Source organism: Syzygium oleosum, unplaced genomic scaffold (genome assembly GCF_021117445.2).
Source record: "Syzygium oleosum isolate NSW1041296 unplaced genomic scaffold, Sole_v2.1 Sole_v2.01, whole genome shotgun sequence".
NCBI lineage: Eukaryota > Viridiplantae > Streptophyta > Magnoliopsida > Myrtales > Myrtaceae > Syzygium > Syzygium oleosum.
The window spans coordinates 33,405,136-33,422,740 of record NW_026607485.1 but is presented as its reverse complement, the minus strand read 5'-3'; the positions used below and the strand labels follow the sequence as shown (position 1 = coordinate 33,422,740).

The window sequence follows — 17,605 nt, the reverse complement described above, 5'->3', positions numbered from 1 at the left end:
CTTGTTCACAAACATTGCACTGAGGCTAGAGAGCAGAAAAAACAATGAAAGCACAAAAGCGGAGTCGAACTCATTTGTCGGCTTCACTTTGATGGACTGAAGCAAGGAACCGCTTCAAGCACCGGTTGTACACGCAGGGCCTCTCAAGGTGAGTCAAGTGTCCTGCCTTCTTGATGCCCTCCACCGTTGCATTCTCTCCTAGCTGTCTGCAATTTTGTCGAAAATAAACTGTCAGTGAGGTTCATTTGGTTGACCCAACGGGGACAGCATATAATGATCTGGAGTGATCATATGATGTTTTTCACTCATTGTATTACTTAGTCGATTCAATTTGAAGGTGATTCATGCTTAAATATCATCAGGTGGAATCATTCTATGACCGACATGATGAAACATTGCTCGTCACACCATTAGATATGTTCAACTCATTGAGCGTCGTTCTCTAGGTTTCTTGCGCATGCGCCACATAATTCTCGAGCTGAGATCGGAGGACAGTATAGTGAACTTGGGTTATGGACAACTGTTCCTTTGTTTTCTTTTTCCCGGTAGAAGTATGATTCGAGGGTACATACCCTTTCATGTTCTGAGCCAGCTCCAGTTTAAAGATCTGATCTTTTTCACCCCAGAGGAGATGTATCCTCTGCAAAATTTATGCAAAACTGGAGATGGTCAGTGTCTCAGTTCTATGGATGAATGAGATTCATGGATTCATCCAATGAAAACAGAGACATGTGAAGATCAAAATGATAATTACCTGGGTGTAGTTAGGGATGGAGGCATCCTTGTTGCTGATGACAAGAGCTTCCAATAGCTCAGCTCTCTCTTTCCTGTTTGTGAACATCACCTGTTGTTTGTACATTGGAAAAAAGCTAGTTGGGTAATAAACAGTGGCTTTCAGTTCTTGTTCAGAGATGTAGTTAAGTATCATTTCAAAGTCTTTTCTAAGAGGTTCAAGTAAGCCTCCCATGCATTTTGATGTTTTGGGATCATCTTGTCGGTGCGACCCGGTCCGACAGCACGGTTCGTCACGAGCTAGAAAACACGAACCCCATGATGCAAAAATTATAATTACGGAGTACCCAAATCGGGATTCCTCGTATTATTTAATAGATCAAGTTTCTAAAGCGGTCTTAATATCTCGGGGCATTATTGTTATCATTATCATTATCATTAATTTTTCGTCTAAGGGGCTCAGGCAAAGGGGAGCAGTGTCTCGTCAAGACAACAAAGGAAAATCGTGGCTACCCAATGACTTGTTCTAATACCATTTGCACGCCTAAGTTATCGTACTAAAAGATTGTCAACTGACGGTAACAAGATAGGTGTAGTAGTTGGAAGTCCTTTTCGAAACATTCAAGTGGGAGGATGTCGTGTCAATCAATTTTCAACGGTTCTGCGTGCACACGACATCGTCCACAAGCTGTTGGAAGTTGGACATTAACGGGGCAACCCGATTGCAATCATCGATGTTACCTGGATGCGTCGTAAATGGAGCGACATCATAAAATAGAGAATAGCATGAAAATATGGTACGAAATATAGAAAAAGATTGAACTCTCTCCTTCGGGCAAGTACTTGAAAGAACGACACTTAGTGATGAATCCGTTCGCTTTACACAGGATTCATACCTTAATTAACTAATGAGGGAGAGGTATATAATGTGAATAGATATGGTTGCATAAATACTGAGTTTTTATATTGAACAATATATCCGAAAATTCAAATGTAGGTTTGGTTTTTAATGGCTAAGGGTAATGACCACAATTGTTACCTCGAGGTAGTCCTTGTGAAACCGGTCGGGGAACCAAATCTTCCGGTACATAGCGACCGACTGAAGCGCCTTCAGGCCCTTCACGGACGTCGGCATCAGGAGCTCCGACGAAGAGGAGAACCCGAGCCTCTTTAGCGTCTCGCCGCTGATCGAATCCGTCATGGCCGGTGTCGACCCCGATATCACCATGGCTCGGACCATCTCCGGGTACATCTCCGCCATCTTGAACGCCACCATCCCACCGTAGCTAAACCCCACCAACGTGCACGTCTCAACGCCGAGCTTCCTCAGCCCCTTCACCAAACACTCGGCCTGAAAATTGGTCGGAGAAGAAAAGAGAAAGATTATTTTGGAAACTAAAGTCAGATTTTATGTGTCGACTCGGATTTGAACTTGTTAATGAAACTGAACCGCCAAAGTTGCTAGGCTGATAATGTAATCCAGATGATATCTGCATTACAAACCTTGTGTATGAAAGAATTTTCTTTTTTTCATTAAGATGAGTGTCTACTTTAGGTTGAAATCATTAAATTTGACCGACTCCTCAAAAGCCTAAGTAAACTACCGAAATTTTTATGTATTTAGGAAAACACTAATCTCTTAACAAAAACTATAATATTGGATACAACAGGAATTTCACACACTCAAGTCACTTGAACTGAATGATGTCCATATTTAGCTGCGTGCAATTTGAAGTGCAGATGGCTATGCATAATCTTGCTCCTCCTTGGAGCTAGCTCAACCCTACCTGGAACGCTGGTGACCGGTCACTCTTGTCGGTGACCGACTCGCCGAAGAATATGAGGTCAGGGATGTAAACGGCGTACTTCTTCGTCAACGGGCCGACCTGGAACTGCCACGTCACGATGCCCTCGGCGGCGAAGCCATGGATGAGGACGACGGCGGGCTTCGTGGGGTTGACAAGAACGGTTTCGTCCTTGCTCTTGGCCTTCTTGTCGGGCTTCCTGATGGTCTCGCGCGGCACCCAGAAGTTCATGACGGTGCCGGGCTCGATCTCCGCCGTGTAGGGCCGGATCCCTGCCCTCTTCATGAGGCCATGCAAGAGTGGCTTCTGGAGCTCCACGAAGTTCACCATCTCTCTCTCCCTCTCTGTGTCTGATGCGGATGTGTGTGTCTCCCCTTGTTCTTGCGAGAGAGAGAGAGAGTACTAATAACGAGACGGATGAAGAAGAGAGAGATTTTTAAACCGAGAAGACGGTGGGGTTTGGTGTTGGGTTGCTGTCGAATGTTTAATCGATTGTTGGGGGTCGAACGCGAAATAGGATCAAGAAGTTTGCATGCAAAACTACACAATCTTGGAAGCTTTCTCCCAAGATCTTCGATACTGTAAATAAATGAGGCAGGGCCACGAGCAAAACGAGACAGCAAGCTAAAAGATTTGATGGGGGATGTGATTTCTTGCACGGTATCGATTCGTTCAGATCGTGGGTGTGGGTTGTGATTGTGAACAATAACAAGAAATTGAAACGGTTTACCAGAAATTTTGTTTACTCATAAAGACAAAAAAGAAAGTTTGCTGTTTGAATGGACAAGCCCAAAGGTTGTTTGGTTTTGGATCAACTGCCACTGCCTACTCTTTTTGGGACGAAAGTCTGTTGGACCAGCGCTTAGAGTGACTCAAAGGGTCAGGACAATCCCCCCACCACATGGCTTTGTCAGATTTGTTATGATATCTGACGATGAATAGGGCAAATACTCGGACTCCGATTTCAAGTGAATCACAATTGTTGATCTTTTGGGACCGCTAAGCAGCGCTCGCGTTGAATCCACGATATCAATAACTATGATTTGTTCGATCCATTGGATTTGGGTCCAAACAAGTTTCCCTGATAGAGGCCACGAAGCTATGTATATAGATAATGATGTGGGTTGTCCCGGAAGAACTCCGAAGAAATGTTTGAATCTTAACAGGTTTGCAAGAAGAACTTTTGATGGTTCTGAACTTCTTTTCAATGTGATCTTCAAACCTTTTCTTTGTTTCAGTATGGTTTTCGAACTTTCAAAGATTCACTCAATATAGTCGTTTCATTGCAAAGTCTACGAGCGCTAGGTGACATAACCATAATTTCTATTAACTTGACGTTAGATGTGCCATGTGGCTTATCTAGCTTTCATATCGTATATCCCTTTCTCTCTCCCATTATTTTGGCCCCAGAAGAAAGGAAAAGGAAGAGGAAAGGCAAAAAGATTTGTTGATGTGGAAAATGACGTGACAATTCATATCATTATTTCGGTCCAAAAAATAACAATATGACAGTCTACGCCACAAAAAAATGCATGCAATACGGCAATATACCTAATCGAAGGATTACATCAAGCGAATCTTTGAAACTTCAGAGATTACATTAAATAAAAAACAGTTCAAAGACCATATTAAGCATTAAGAAAAGTTCGGAGATCAATCGTATCATTTTTAATTATATATATTTTTCTTGTGATTACAAATAACACCCAATCCAAGAACTTAAGCTATAATACTAAAAAGAAAATTCACGGGGGTATTACATTATTCTTAAAGATGAGTCCTAATGATGGCAAAAACCTTACTTAATCTACCTACATGTTGTTAGAGGTGTTTTAATGCGTTTGGGTTTGGTGCGAATTGACACAAGTCTGGATTGTAAAATTGAAGATTTTGGCGACACTTATAGCATCGATTCAGAAACAGGACTCTGATGGGATACGCAAGTGTGTATAGCGGCCAATTTAACCCTTTGAAGATAAAGTTTGCATTCAATTGAATGAATGGATCAAGAAAACTACTAATGTTCGGTTCAATGCCGAAAGGTTTAGGAACATACTAGTATATGTGGTTAGGAGCACAGCACACATGCGGCTCCCCACATATCGGTCCGTGTTTGAGTTTCGCATCCAGACTTCTATTCGAGTCTCACTTATTAGATGATGATTTCAAGTATTCGGGTCTTGTAGATCTGTATGAGTGGAAGTTCCCCCCTATAATATAAATACAAAACTTGGCTTATTCATTTAATTATCTTTTACATCGTTTGGAGTGCAGCATGGATCGACGATGGACTAGTCTCCCGCCGGAGCCGTAGTCATTTTACTCTATCACATCGCATCGCATACTCACACGCTAAATAAGAGATATGTACATGCACAAACAACACTTGATATCTAGGGTTTCCGATCATACAAACGCCCACTGATTATGTGATGGTTAAGTTCACCTGTCATGTCTTGTTATAAAGTGAGCGGTTGAGCGGATAAACGTACGTCCTCCGCAACCTCTGGCACTTCCAGGACATTATAAATGCTGTTGGGCCTTCTTTACGTCCCTCTCCCAATTTAATTAGCTTGAAAGCCACCTCCATTGCTGCCTGTTTTAGCCCCACATTTCCCACTATTGATTTGGGTTGGTTGTACGAGATTAACTTGCGATGTTCTAATGTTCTTTGGCTCTCTCCCCCAAAGCCCTGGATCGAGAGGTTGGTGTTCATACACCGTGTTCGTGTGTAATGGCCAATAAAAAAAAATTTAGAACTGAATTGACAAAAAAATAAATAAATAAGATTTAAAACTGAATTGACATAATTACAATAAATTTAGGACTTTTTTGATAATTTTCTCTCTTGAGTGATGATGCATATAATATTGGGCAATCGAGCATAAAGTTAACTGTCTGTTGGTCATGTCAAAAGTCATTATTACATAGAGACATGGGATATTCATTGAACAGGTACTTTTTCATTAGTATGTCGACCGAATTATGACCTTACAAGTAACAAACTTAGTTTTTCACATTCATGGATAAAATCACGCGTCGCTTTTTTGTCTTGTCATTGAAAGTGAAGGAAAATCAATCTTAATTAATCAACAATCTACCCTATTTCGATCATGAGTTAGGTAAAATTCAAATAGGGTTTATTTGCCTGTCACGTTAAGAGACACGGTGAGTCGATGCAAATTTCGGTAGTGCACGGGATAATATTGAACAAAATGTCATATTCACACCCTTGTGCGTAGTCAGAGTGCCTCACTCACTCTCACGTCAAACGTCAAAAAACATTTATTTGAAGAGGTTTAGTTTGCATGAATTTGAGATTTCGCCAAAGATTTAAGTATTGGAACTAATTACAATTAGGGACCAAGCTATGAGGAAGGAAAATTTAGGAGTCTCAAGATATTCCAACGAACCTCCTACTCCATTTCCAATACGATGCAGAGTGCTGTCGAATTATACTGTCAATTGATTTAAAGGTTTAAGCTGTTGGATAAACGCTTCGATGGTTAAATATTCACATGCTTGCTCAGCAAACTATATGTCATGTTCAAATGTGATGTAAGAGAAGGGAAAAAAAAAAAATCCTGCCGGCAAATAAAAAAACCACAGTCAGCAGACGAGCCATTTGACTATGGGCTCAATCCCCATTGTGGGCAGGCCTGGTTAGCTTTGGTGGCTCATACGGCCTAGCAACACTTGCTCAACATTCAAATGTAACAAAAGAAATGCCGAGAGTTTAACTTATTAATATCGACTCACGGGGCGAAGTCCGACACATTATTTAACAAATCGATTTCGAAATCTTAGTAAATCCGGCATCGCTAGATAAAATTTTTTGCTCGAGCTATTTGAGGAAAAAATCCCGATTCGAATCGAGATCTACTTCTTGTCCAAAAGTTTCGATCGATTAGTTGGCTTAGAGATTGATGACACGGGCTTTGGAATTAGGTAGAGTCGCTCATTAGCGATTAGATCAATGCGATGCCTAAGATTGGATACGAGCCGTCAATAATTGTCAATCGGGCTCTCGCGACACGTGGCGCGTTTCTATGGAGAGTTGGGTTTTCCATTTTTGCCAAGGAAGGGCCAACATAAGCTGTTACGTTGACCGGGGGGGTTTGCTAGAGTTCTGTTCGCCTTCTCAAACCGTATGCCCGTATTTAAATTCGAAATTAAATTGCGTCCGTGAATTTGCGGAGTTAGGTTTGGGCATCTCAACATCCGAAGGTATGTCCACCCAATGCCTGCTTTTTTTTTGGGGTCAGCGACCTGCTCACGTAATTCACAAGTTTTCAATGCGTTCATATGTGCACGTTTAGAAAAGGACGCGAATTCAATGTGCAATATGGCCCACGAACTTTTAATTTGTTTAATGCGGTCCATGAATTTTAGCTCAATGTGCAATTTCGTCCCTAGACTTTTCGTTTATTCGATATGATCCCTGGAATTTTAATTTGTTCGATGTAGTTCATGGACTTTTGGTACATGTTCAATATAGTGCTTGAACTAAATGAAAATGTACAATATTTGTCCTTCATTTCATTCAAGTTCAGGGACAATATTGAACATTTTCATATAGTCGAGGGACTAGATTGAACATGTACCAAAAGTTCAAGAATCGCATTTCACATTGAGCTAAAAATTTAGGGACCATATTACACATTTAGCCAAAGTTTAGAGACCATTTGTGTAGTTATCCCTTTCCAATGCGGTCACGCAAGGCTACGAGCTACGTGCAAATTTAGAAAAATTTGGTTCGATAGTTTTATGAGAATACGAATGTGCTTACATCTAGGACCAGATCTTCGGGCAGCCTCAGCAAGGCTAATTAGAGCTAGGGCTCTCTACTGATCGCCTCATTTGTTACAATGGGCAAGCCTATAAATCAAGTTAGGCTCGACGTCGAGTCGAGTTCCGACCCGGTCCGAGCCCGCTCGACGATGATGATCATCGCTCGCCCCCCCCTATCCCTATCTTCAAATCAACTAAAAGATTGATTTCCTTGGCGTCCTTGGAAGACCCAAACGAATCATGACAACGCCTAGGAAACAACATAGGCAAAATCCATGGGCAATCCACGTATATGGTCGTGCAATCTAATTGATGATGGCGGTGAAGATTGACGCGAGGGAGAGGAGGAAAAAAAGTCAAATGATTCCCACGACTCGATTGTTCCTCGCGAAATAATAGCACCTGGGAAAGACGCGACCAAAACCATGTGTGGCAAGATCGTCTGGAATTGCTACAAGATCCCCGAACAGCCCCGAACAAAGATTGACATGATGATGACATTCCGAGGCTCCAAGCCCCCTTCCCTTCCCTTCCTCCCTCCCGTTCCACGTGTCGCCGTCGCGTCATCGATCAGCTCGCCGTGACGAACGGTGGTTTACCCGAGTGCGGCCATTGTTGGGCGACCTAAGACGATCTTTAAGGCCAGGTTAGATTATCGAGAAACGAAGTACAGATCCGTGCAAGTATTCTGCTCAGTTCTTTCAATTTGTAACTTGCAAAATTGAAAATATACTGCTAATCACGCGATTTCGTGATTAAGCCGCGTGGCATCGGACTTTCGATTCGTAGCGTAATTTTTTAGATATATGATGGTTAAGTGTAGAAAATGCCTCGAGGGCTCTAATTAGCTGTATTGAAAAGGCAAGAGAGGTGATTTGGAAAGGTAATTGTCAATGCAATTGAATTATGTTATGTGCAACAGGAATAGCATTTTCTCAGCGTGCGTTATTAAAGGCGTATTTTCGACACATTGATACATGTACTTTCTCTCGGTACAATATCTCGATAGCGCAATGTTCTAAAAAGTATTCCTTAACAAAATACCTGCTCTCGATTGCATTCGACCGAATCAGCTTGTCGGGTTACGTCGAAATCGCATTAACCAGATTAGTAGACGTACTTATGCACTTCTACATTGGTACACTCTCCCTTTCGATAAGTGCGCACCGATGCTCAGGGAACCCTCCCGCTCAAGAGACTCTTCTTTTGTTACATACCCGTCTGCCCCCCTTTCGTCGTACCCGAGATGGCGTATTTCGACGACGATTTCCTCGGTATGGACTCTTATGATTAGAGTGATTCGGTGCTTACCAACTTTTCTTAATTATTGAAAGCCTGTGCATGGCTCACTGTACCTTCCTTGGTGTAGATCTGCATAGAGCGGGGACAATCAGAGGGTTACAGTCCTTTCTTTTTCGACCTTTATCTTTTCGTAGGACGGCTTATCAGGGAGGGTTCTCCTCCTACGCAATCTCTCCCCACTTCTTTCCGAATGCCATCTTGCTGGTCCCAATCTTGAATCTGGGTCTGTCTCCCTCTCCATCTCTCCTCTCTCGCTTTTGCTTTACTTCCTCGAACTGCTTCAATCGCATTTCCCTTTTTAACTTTAGTGGTACCTGAAAAAGTTCTTGTCTTCTTGATGCACACACTAGGACCAGTTCCGGAACCAAACGAAAAGAAAAGAAAAGAAGGAAAAGAAAAACAAAAGAAAGAAATTTGCCTTCGACTTGGAGAGACAGCAAAGAGCACATGTTCAAAGATTGAATCATGAGCTTGACCGATGACCTCACCAAGGGGAAAAAAAACAACTTGACCAATGGGGGATGACATGTGTGGATAAACTAGTTCTGTAGCTCAAAGGGTGGTTTTGATAAGAATATGCTTCGATCGAAGTACCATTTTCGACACAAATTTGAATACGATCACAAGGATTTGGTGGCTTATGCATTGGTTTTTTCGAAGAAGTGGGTCGGTGTAAAAATCAGTTCTTGATCCGCATTGGTTGCTGCTACGTGAAGGATAAAAGATGACGACATGGTAATTTACTTGATGCGTAGGGAAGGCATATCTTTACGACCCTTTTCAAGGGGCTGCACTGTCGGAGAAAACATGGGTTTTCCACACTTTCTTTTGGTTGAACAAGATTTGCCCGTTGCCCACCCCCCCCCCCCCCCCCAATAGCCGGGGGTCGAATCGAGGCGATGGGGATCGATCGAAGGGACCTCGGAAGGCGATGCACGGGACACCATCGAACGTCGAAAAAGAAGGACGGGCGAGCCGGTCCCGGCCGTGGCGACGTGTTCGGTTCGATCGGGGCCGGACCGGAGAGACAGAAAGGGGGGGGGGGGAGACGGAGAGACTAGCTGGTCTGCTGCTACTTTTCGAGTCGGATCTTCTTCCGAACTATAATAATTAATAATCGCACTTTAGTCCATAAAGAGTTACTACATCTAAGATTTGTAGCATGGCCCGTCCCCCCCCCTTTTTCTTCGTTCTTGTTAGGATTCAGTTTGGGACTCCGTTTTGTCGGGGGGCGGGGGGGCCCCACTTTGACCCCCATCCTGCGATCTGGTCTGGTCCAACGTTTGAACGACCTGCGTTTTCGCGAAGAGAGAGGGGAGAGAGATTCCGTGGCGGAAACGCTTTTGAGCGATGTCGGAGATTCATTCCAGTTGTATCTCGTGGCTTTTGAGGAATGTGTTGTTGTTGTTTATGCGCTCGATACTGTGCCATAATATCCACCTTCCTTTTCTTCCTTTTCCTTTCTATTTCTCGATATTTATTACTATTATTATTATTATTATCGTGTTTTTCTTTTTTTATTTTAGCGCGATTTATTTAAAAAAAATCTGGATATTAGGCCGAATACAATAGGAGTTGCGGGCACACAGCGCGGATCGGGGTGACGTGGCGCCTGGATCGGGCGACTGGATGGTTGGATTTTGTTATTATAATAATAATAATTAAGCAATCTTAATTATTGTTATTGTTATTAATTTTGCGGGGGCTTTTTTCGTCGGGCTTAGGGCGAGCAGGAGATACGATCCGCGCGATCTGGGAAAAGCGCGACCGGAGGTGGGGGCCCCACCGAATCCAACGAGCCACATTACATCATGATTGATTTTTTTTTTATTTTTTCTCCCTTTCTTTTCTGTTTTTTTCTTTTTTTTTTTCCATTTTTCATTTTTATGTTTTGGGAGGGGGGATTGTGGGTTTGGCCAAAGACATGATGATGATTGAACGGGAATGAAAGGTTCGTGCGAGGTGGATGATAGAGCATATCCCGCATTTCCATTATTTAGACATATTCTATAGTAATTACAGTAGATATTTATTTGGCCCACATAGATATTTTTGTAATTAGTAACAGGAAAAAATTACAAAAAATCACCACCCGCCTGGGTGGCGCTGCTGGAAAGGGCAATCTTTCTCTCGCAAAAGGTTGAGTGTTCGAATCCCGGGCGCCGCAGGGTGACTTAACCGGTGCACGTGTGTGGTGGCTAGCACGTGTCGCCCCCAGGGTTTACCTCCCGGCTGTCGGCCGTGCGGGGGTTCCCTGGGTTACCAAAAAAAAAAAAAATTACAAAAAATCCTGAATTATATTAACTGTGACACATTTACCTTAAAAATTTGTACGTGTGTGACATATTTATCCTCTGTTAATGTTCCGTCACTGAGCACCGTTAAAAATCTACCTACAGGGATGCCGGAAAGCAAACATTGTTAACATGACGCACACGTGACTAGCTGAAAAATCATCTGACGGAACTTTGACGGAGGGTAAATGTGTTACATAAATACAAGTTTTGGGTTTTTTTATGTCACATGATAAAATTTAGGGTAAATGTGTCACGTAAGTATAAGTTTTTGGTTTTTTATGCCACTGAGTAAATGTGTCGCAGTAAGCATAGTTTGAAATTTTTTACTCCGATTGGGATACACTGTTTAACATCCCGGTACATATCCCTTATTCAAAGACCAATTTGATGGAAAGACACTTACATCCGAATACGAACATCTAGTGCCAAAACAAAGCGGCTGCTACCGCTCTATGAAGCAACGTTAGCAATTTCGCAAAACTTCTGGGAGCTCATGTAGAAATTACGCACTTCATCTCACGATTTTGACACATCCGTCCGTCCACGCCCAATTTCGGTTTCCATCCTCCTTCGCCGATTTCATCGTCAACAAACATGAAAATCAAAAATCAAATAAGACCTATCCTTAGTTTAGGGCGCGCTTGTTTCACAAAAAAAATAAAAAGAATAAAAAGTTAGGTATGAATTACTTGCCGTCGATGATGAAAATATTTTCCGTTGACTAATTCTTCTAAACGATAGAACCAATCATACTCCAGGAAAATGTTACCCAAAAATCTCGAGTTCTTCACTGAACAAACACACCCTAAGAATCCTTCGCGAATGGTCACTTTGTTTCCCAATTTTTTTATAACCCCTTTTCGAAACCAACGCACCTCGTTAGTCGGAAACAACGAGACGAAAAACCAAACATCCCCTCTGCCGATCTTTTTGAAACCATAACATATGCTCAACATGGCTGGATTTTCTTTGGGAAGAGCGACGTTAATCGGAATAACAATAATAACGAATCAATTTTTCTTAATCGACGCGGTTAGTAATCATAAAAAACTTCGGGTTTATAAAAAGATAGATAAGAAATTGCACGTGTAAGTGGACCAACCAACGCTGATGTGTGCCCAATTGCGCCTTGGGGTGATCGCTCGCGGCCTCCCTCCCTCCTGCTGCTGCTGTGCGTGTTTTTTGTTTGGGGTGGTGCATGCAAACAAGCGCGAATTTGAAGAAGAAGAGGAGCATCTTTTGGAAAGTGGTGGTCGTCGCTCTTGTCCATCCCTTCAAAACTCACCAATCTCAAGAAGATCTGATTCTCTCCATCGTCATTTTATCTTTTTTTCTTTCGAAGAAAAAAAAATTCATTTGAATCTTTTGATTGAATAGGGTCGATGTTCCAGAGGAGATTGGTCGGGTCTTGCCATGGATTATTCTTTCTTTCTTTTTTTATCATTTTTCCCTACGATGTTTCTGTTTTTTGTTTTTTGCTTTTTTTTTTTTGGGTTTTTGGTTTTTGGGGGGTTTTTATTAGGTTTTTTTTTTTTGGCCCTTTTGATGGGGAGCTTTCCCTTTTTCGAGTTTTTCCCATCTTTGACCCGGAAGATGGTTTCTCTCCCAGCAAGCCAAGATGATTACATGGACATCTTTCCTCCCCCTCGCGTCTCTCTCCGTCTTTCGCCTTTTTTTTTTTTTTTGCCTTCTCTTTTTCCCTTATCGAAGTAATATCATTATTTATTTTAGAATAAATACCACCAAAAGAAACTTCAGATCATACATGCCGTAACACAAAATGCCTCGAATTACTTGCCCATTATGATCCAAACACTAAAACTTTCTTTTGCGTCGTAGAAAAAATCTCGAACTTGTACCAGACAAATATACCCTGAAATGAACGGTAATAGTGAGTAAGTTTAGGATTTTTTTTGTGATGAAAAAAAGGGTTGACGGTATTTTTTTGCGGTATTATATTTACCCTCCATTTTAAAAAAAAAAATCGATTTTACTCGTGAGATAGAACAGATCTATCGAATTTATACATATATATAATATAAAGGAATTAGCAATGGTTTTGAATGCTTCTTTTTTTCTTAATAATCTATTTTTTTTTAGTGTGGCGTGGGGGCAGTGACTGATGGTGGGGACTGATTTGTGTGAGGAATCGGGGATTGTTGAGGTGATTATTATGGGGGATGACGAGGGAGGAAAGAGGGAGAGAGAAGAGAGAAAGACATTGGTGTGCAGTTCACGTGATTCCACGGTACGATCACTGATCGTTTTGATTGTTTGTGAATTTCGTGCTCCCATGTTAATAATAATGGAGCAAAACATATAAATATAAATATAAATAAAAAAATTTTTTATATAAGAAATTGGGTTGGGGGGGTTAAGTTTTTATCACATCATACGGACGGGACAACGTAGATTGACCGACGATTGGACACCCAACACAACACCTTCAAGAGGACAATCATGTTAGATTCTTGCACCATTCGCGCATGATCACCATGAGGACTAATGTGGGTACGGGGAAGATACCCCGTCAGCCGGTGACCGAGACTGGGGGGAAGGAGGAGCAGCAGCGCACCGGCTCCGGCGACATGGGCTCGGGGCAATGTGAACCATTGGGACGACTCCTTTCTTCCCTCGGAACGTTTCGACGAGATCTGAAATCGGGTCCCTTTCCCTCCCTACAGCTCGGCTCTTCCATCGACATTCGGCGGTCGCGCACTCGCCTGTCAAGCGACTCCTATCGAGAATCGACCAAAATCGTCGTCCTTAAGAATCACCACGTACATCAAACAGCACCCAAAAGGGGAGGACATTTGCTATTGGCCTCACGTGTATACAATTCGCACCGTACGTAGATCATAGATGTACGGTGGTGTTAGATGCAAATGGCCACGTACGGCGGCGCGTGGGGGAAGGGGGAAGGGGGGGAAGGCGCGTGGGGGTGTATTCCATTTTCCTTGGGAGGCAGGCAAAGTGACAAGAGGCGGGGTGAGAGGTAAAAGGTAATTACTAGGAGTAGGACTGGGACTGGGGGATGAATTTCCATTTCCATTTCCATTTATATATATTATAATTTATAATTAATTAATTGAAATGTTTTTTTTTTTGGGCAAAAAATGAGGAGAATAAGGTCACAAAGACAGAGAGCCTCGTGATCGGAGAAGGGGGGTGGGCGTGGTGCAGATTAGATAGATCCATGGAAGACCGTTCCTCCTCCTCCCTCCCTCCCTCCCCCGTATTCACGTGGCCCTCTTTTGACTGCCCCGATCCCCCCTCCCCCCCCTCTGACCAGAACCCACCACCACTCTCAGCCTTGTTCCCTGTGCCCCTTCTCTCTCTCTCTCTCTCTCTCTCTCTCTAGAAGCGCGGCCCCGTGGATCGGATGAGATCGCAACGGTTGATCGCGCCGAGGCTCCGTGCGCGCGCTTGTAGGACCGATGTGAAACCCGCATGATTGAGTATTCGACCGGTCGTATCTGTATGGACTCGGCCGGCTCTAACAGGAGATTCCCGCGAGAGAAGCGCGACTGGCGATGGTAACATCATGCTCTGTTGTCGATGTGATGACGTTCTAGTAGCCACGCCTCTAGATTTGGAAAGTTCGAGTGATTCTAGAAAGAGGGTATGTATGTCCTAGAGAGAAATATGACCGAATGGATGTAAACAGGGTCGGCATGATACTTGGATTCAACTCATAAAACGACGTAATCGTTGTTTTTTTTAAGGACAGTAGCATAATAACACATCACGTCGAAACATGCGACTTTTTGATCGCTTTATTAATCGAGCCCAATGTTATAGAACAAATTCGAACGATAATCCCTTCCTTTCTTGCTAACAAGTAATAGCGAGGAGCCGAGGACCCCTTGAGAACCCGATCGAACCTACTCATGCGCGGCGGCTTTTTCGGCTCACGCGTGAGCTAAACTTTGAATGCCGGAGGGGGGGGGGGGGGCTCATCAAGATACGCACATCGCTTCAATGGACTTGGATGTTTATTTTATACCATAATACGGCCTGACCCCCCTCGCTCGCTCTCTCTACCGCTCTCTCCAAATGGGGCCTATAAATACACTCCCAAAGAGAGCAACCGCGCACCCATTGCATCTGCCTATCAGCAGAAAACACGCACTTCACTCACTCACTTTCCCACTCAACGCAACGCAAGCACCACCGGTCCCTGTGGCTGCTAAACGCAAAGTACTCCTCACTACTCTCTACTCTCTCTCTCTCTACAACATGGCAATCTGAACCTGGGACCCTCCCCCTGCGTTCTGTCCTTTTTCTCTTTTCCCATAATTTCGTATGCGCATCCCTCCTCCTCCTCCTCCTAGTCCTCCTGGCCATTCCACGACAATCGCACCCCCACCACTACAGGGTCACTGCCCCAACCTGCTGCTGACTCCTATTTCGACCCCTTCCCACTCCCTCTCTCTCCCTCTCCTTCACCTTATATACTCTCTCCCTCACCACCCATTCAATCCTTCTCATCATTCACACTCCTCTCCCTCTCTCACTCCCTCCCCACTATTTTACGTGATCTCGAACGAGAAGATCAGCTCAGACACACGGGGCACAGAGAGATAGAGATACTGAGAAAGAGAGAGAGGGAGAGAGGGAGAGGCTGGAGATAGATGATGCATAGGTGTAGCAGAGAGCCGTGCCCGTGTGGCCCGTTCGGGAACCAGGGCGCTTCCTCCTTCTCCATGCTCTTCTCCAAGCCCTTCGACGAGAACGACCTCTACTACTCGTCGTCCTCCTCCCCACCTTCCTCCTCCTCCTCCTCCGTCGACTGCACCCTCTCCCTCGGCACCCCCTCCACCCGCCTCGTCGTCCCCGAGGACGCCCCCGACGATCACTACAGACGGGGCGGGGGCGGCGGCGGCGGCGGCGGGAGCGGCGCCCGCCCAGAGCAGCACCGGCGCTCGACCGTGTCCAACTTCTGCTGGGACGTGTTCCAGCCCAAGCACGCCCCGCACGGCAAGGCCAGCCGCGGTGGAAACGGCGGCGGTAATCAGTCGGCGGCGGCGGCGGCGGCGAGCGATCCCCTTCTCGCTCGCCGCTGCGCCAACTGCGACACCACCTCCACTCCGCTTTGGCGCAACGGTCCGCGTGGCCCAAAGGTGCGTTGTGGATTAATTATGCATCGCAACATCGATACGTGTGTACGTCCGACTGTTGCATAAGCTCTTGCATTTTAGTTTTTTGTCCTTTTCCGTGCATTGTATATGATCGAGAATGTTTCACGTGTGTTGTTTCGAAAATCGTTCTGGTTTCTGCAATTTGTTTAATGGAGTTCCTTTTGTTTTGTTTTGTTTTTTTTTATTTTTGGTTGGTCGGTTCATCTGTTCATCAAAATTACGACGATTCGAATTCTCCGTTCATCGTACTGATAACGTAGCATTCGCACATGAGAGTGACGAAGATCACCATCATCTAGTGTTTTCTGAACATCCATAATGATTGCACTAGTGCAGTGTTAATGTATGTGTCTGTGTATATATCGAAGCTCTTCTTCAGTTCTTTTTCTCCAAGTCAAGCAATGTCGTAATCTTTGCCGCTGACCATACATATATCATAGTTCGATGATTATTTCTTGATACCTGTCCGTTAACATGTTGCATCTCTCCAACTTTTCCGGTATATAACATCACCGTTTTCTGAATGTGCAGTCGCTATGCAATGCCTGCGGAATCCGGTTCAAGAAGGAGGAGAGGAGAGCGACGGCTGCCGCGGCCTCCGGCGGAGGAGGAGTCGCGGAAGCGCAGCACGTGTACGGCCACCAGTGGGTCCATCAGGCGCAGGCGGCGTCGCAGAAGGTGCCCTCTTGCTTCTCGCCGGCGGCGATATCGGGCCACCACCACCACCACCACGAGTTCCGCTTCATGGAGGACGACGTCGTCGCGTCGGCGCGGGACTCCTCCGACGGCGGGATCTCCTTCCTCTCGTGGCGCCTCAACGTCACGGACAGGCCCAGTCTCGTCCACGACTTCACAAGATGAAGAAACGCACGAAGAAGAAGAAGAAGAAGAAGAAGAAAGATGGATAAAAGAGTCGAGATCACATCGCCCCCCCCCCCCCCCCCCCAGTCCTTTTCCATATAAAATATTAACATATGTATCACGACGTTGATGTTTTGAAGCTTGTTGATGATGGCGATAGTTATGGTCGTGGTCCAATTCTTTTCTTTTTTTTTGTTCCCTTCCTCTGTTTTCCTTTTTTTTTTAATATTATATTTTTCTTTTCAACTTTTCCAGCTGTTTCCTTTTCTTCTCTTGCCCAGATGGAGTCCCCAAATGGGATAAATTCCTATTTTCTTGTTCTTGATTATTATTAATATTTCTTCCCCCCCCCACTTTCGCCTTTCTCTTTCGAGCTAAATTTGTACAACCCCACGTTTCTGCAACTTCGCTTTCCTTTAGTTTTCACTCTCTGATGATAAAGTAGAGGCTTTGATGTGGTTGATCTGTCGAGCGTTTACCAAACCCCAACGCGAACGACTGCCCGTTCCTATCATTACACGAACTGGAGTTTCATGTGTGGCACCTGCGTGCGTGTGTCGGAGCGAAGCTGGGAGCTGCTCTTGACCCGTTCCTCGTGGGCTCGTTGCTGAATTTCATAAAACAAAGCAGGGGTGATGTTGAGAGATCGATGAAAGTTCTGATAAGATTTTACGTG

At 44.3% G+C, this 17,605-nt stretch overlaps 2 protein-coding genes and 1 long non-coding RNA gene across 3 annotated transcripts; 2 read left to right on the top strand and 1 right to left on the bottom strand.

The window, feature by feature from the left end:
• Positions 1 to 9: 9 nt before the first annotated feature.
• Positions 10 to 906, top strand: LOC130138274 (uncharacterized). Its single transcript, XR_008816674.1, has 2 exons — positions 10 to 148; positions 447 to 906. It is a non-coding gene; the product is annotated as an uncharacterized LOC130138274 (long non-coding RNA).
• On the bottom strand, positions 71 to 3,325 carry LOC115682541 (uncharacterized). The gene is made up of 5 exons (XM_030606778.2): positions 2,520 to 3,325; positions 1,772 to 2,083; positions 755 to 844; positions 573 to 640; positions 71 to 206 (listed from the first exon to the last, which is right to left on the bottom strand). The coding sequence occupies exons 1-5, from the start codon at positions 2,865 to 2,867 to the stop codon at positions 71 to 73; spliced, it is 954 nt and encodes a 317-aa protein (XP_030462638.1). The 5' UTR covers positions 2,868 to 3,325.
• Positions 3,326 to 15,490: 12,165 nt separating this feature from the next.
• LOC115682539 (GATA transcription factor 19-like) lies at positions 15,491 to 17,257 on the top strand. Its single transcript, XM_030606776.2, has 2 exons — positions 15,491 to 16,050; positions 16,600 to 17,257. The coding sequence occupies exons 1-2, from the start codon at positions 15,562 to 15,564 to the stop codon at positions 16,927 to 16,929; spliced, it is 819 nt and encodes a 272-aa protein (XP_030462636.2). The 5' UTR covers positions 15,491 to 15,561; the 3' UTR covers positions 16,930 to 17,257.
• The last annotated feature ends 348 nt before the right edge of the window (positions 17,258 to 17,605 follow it).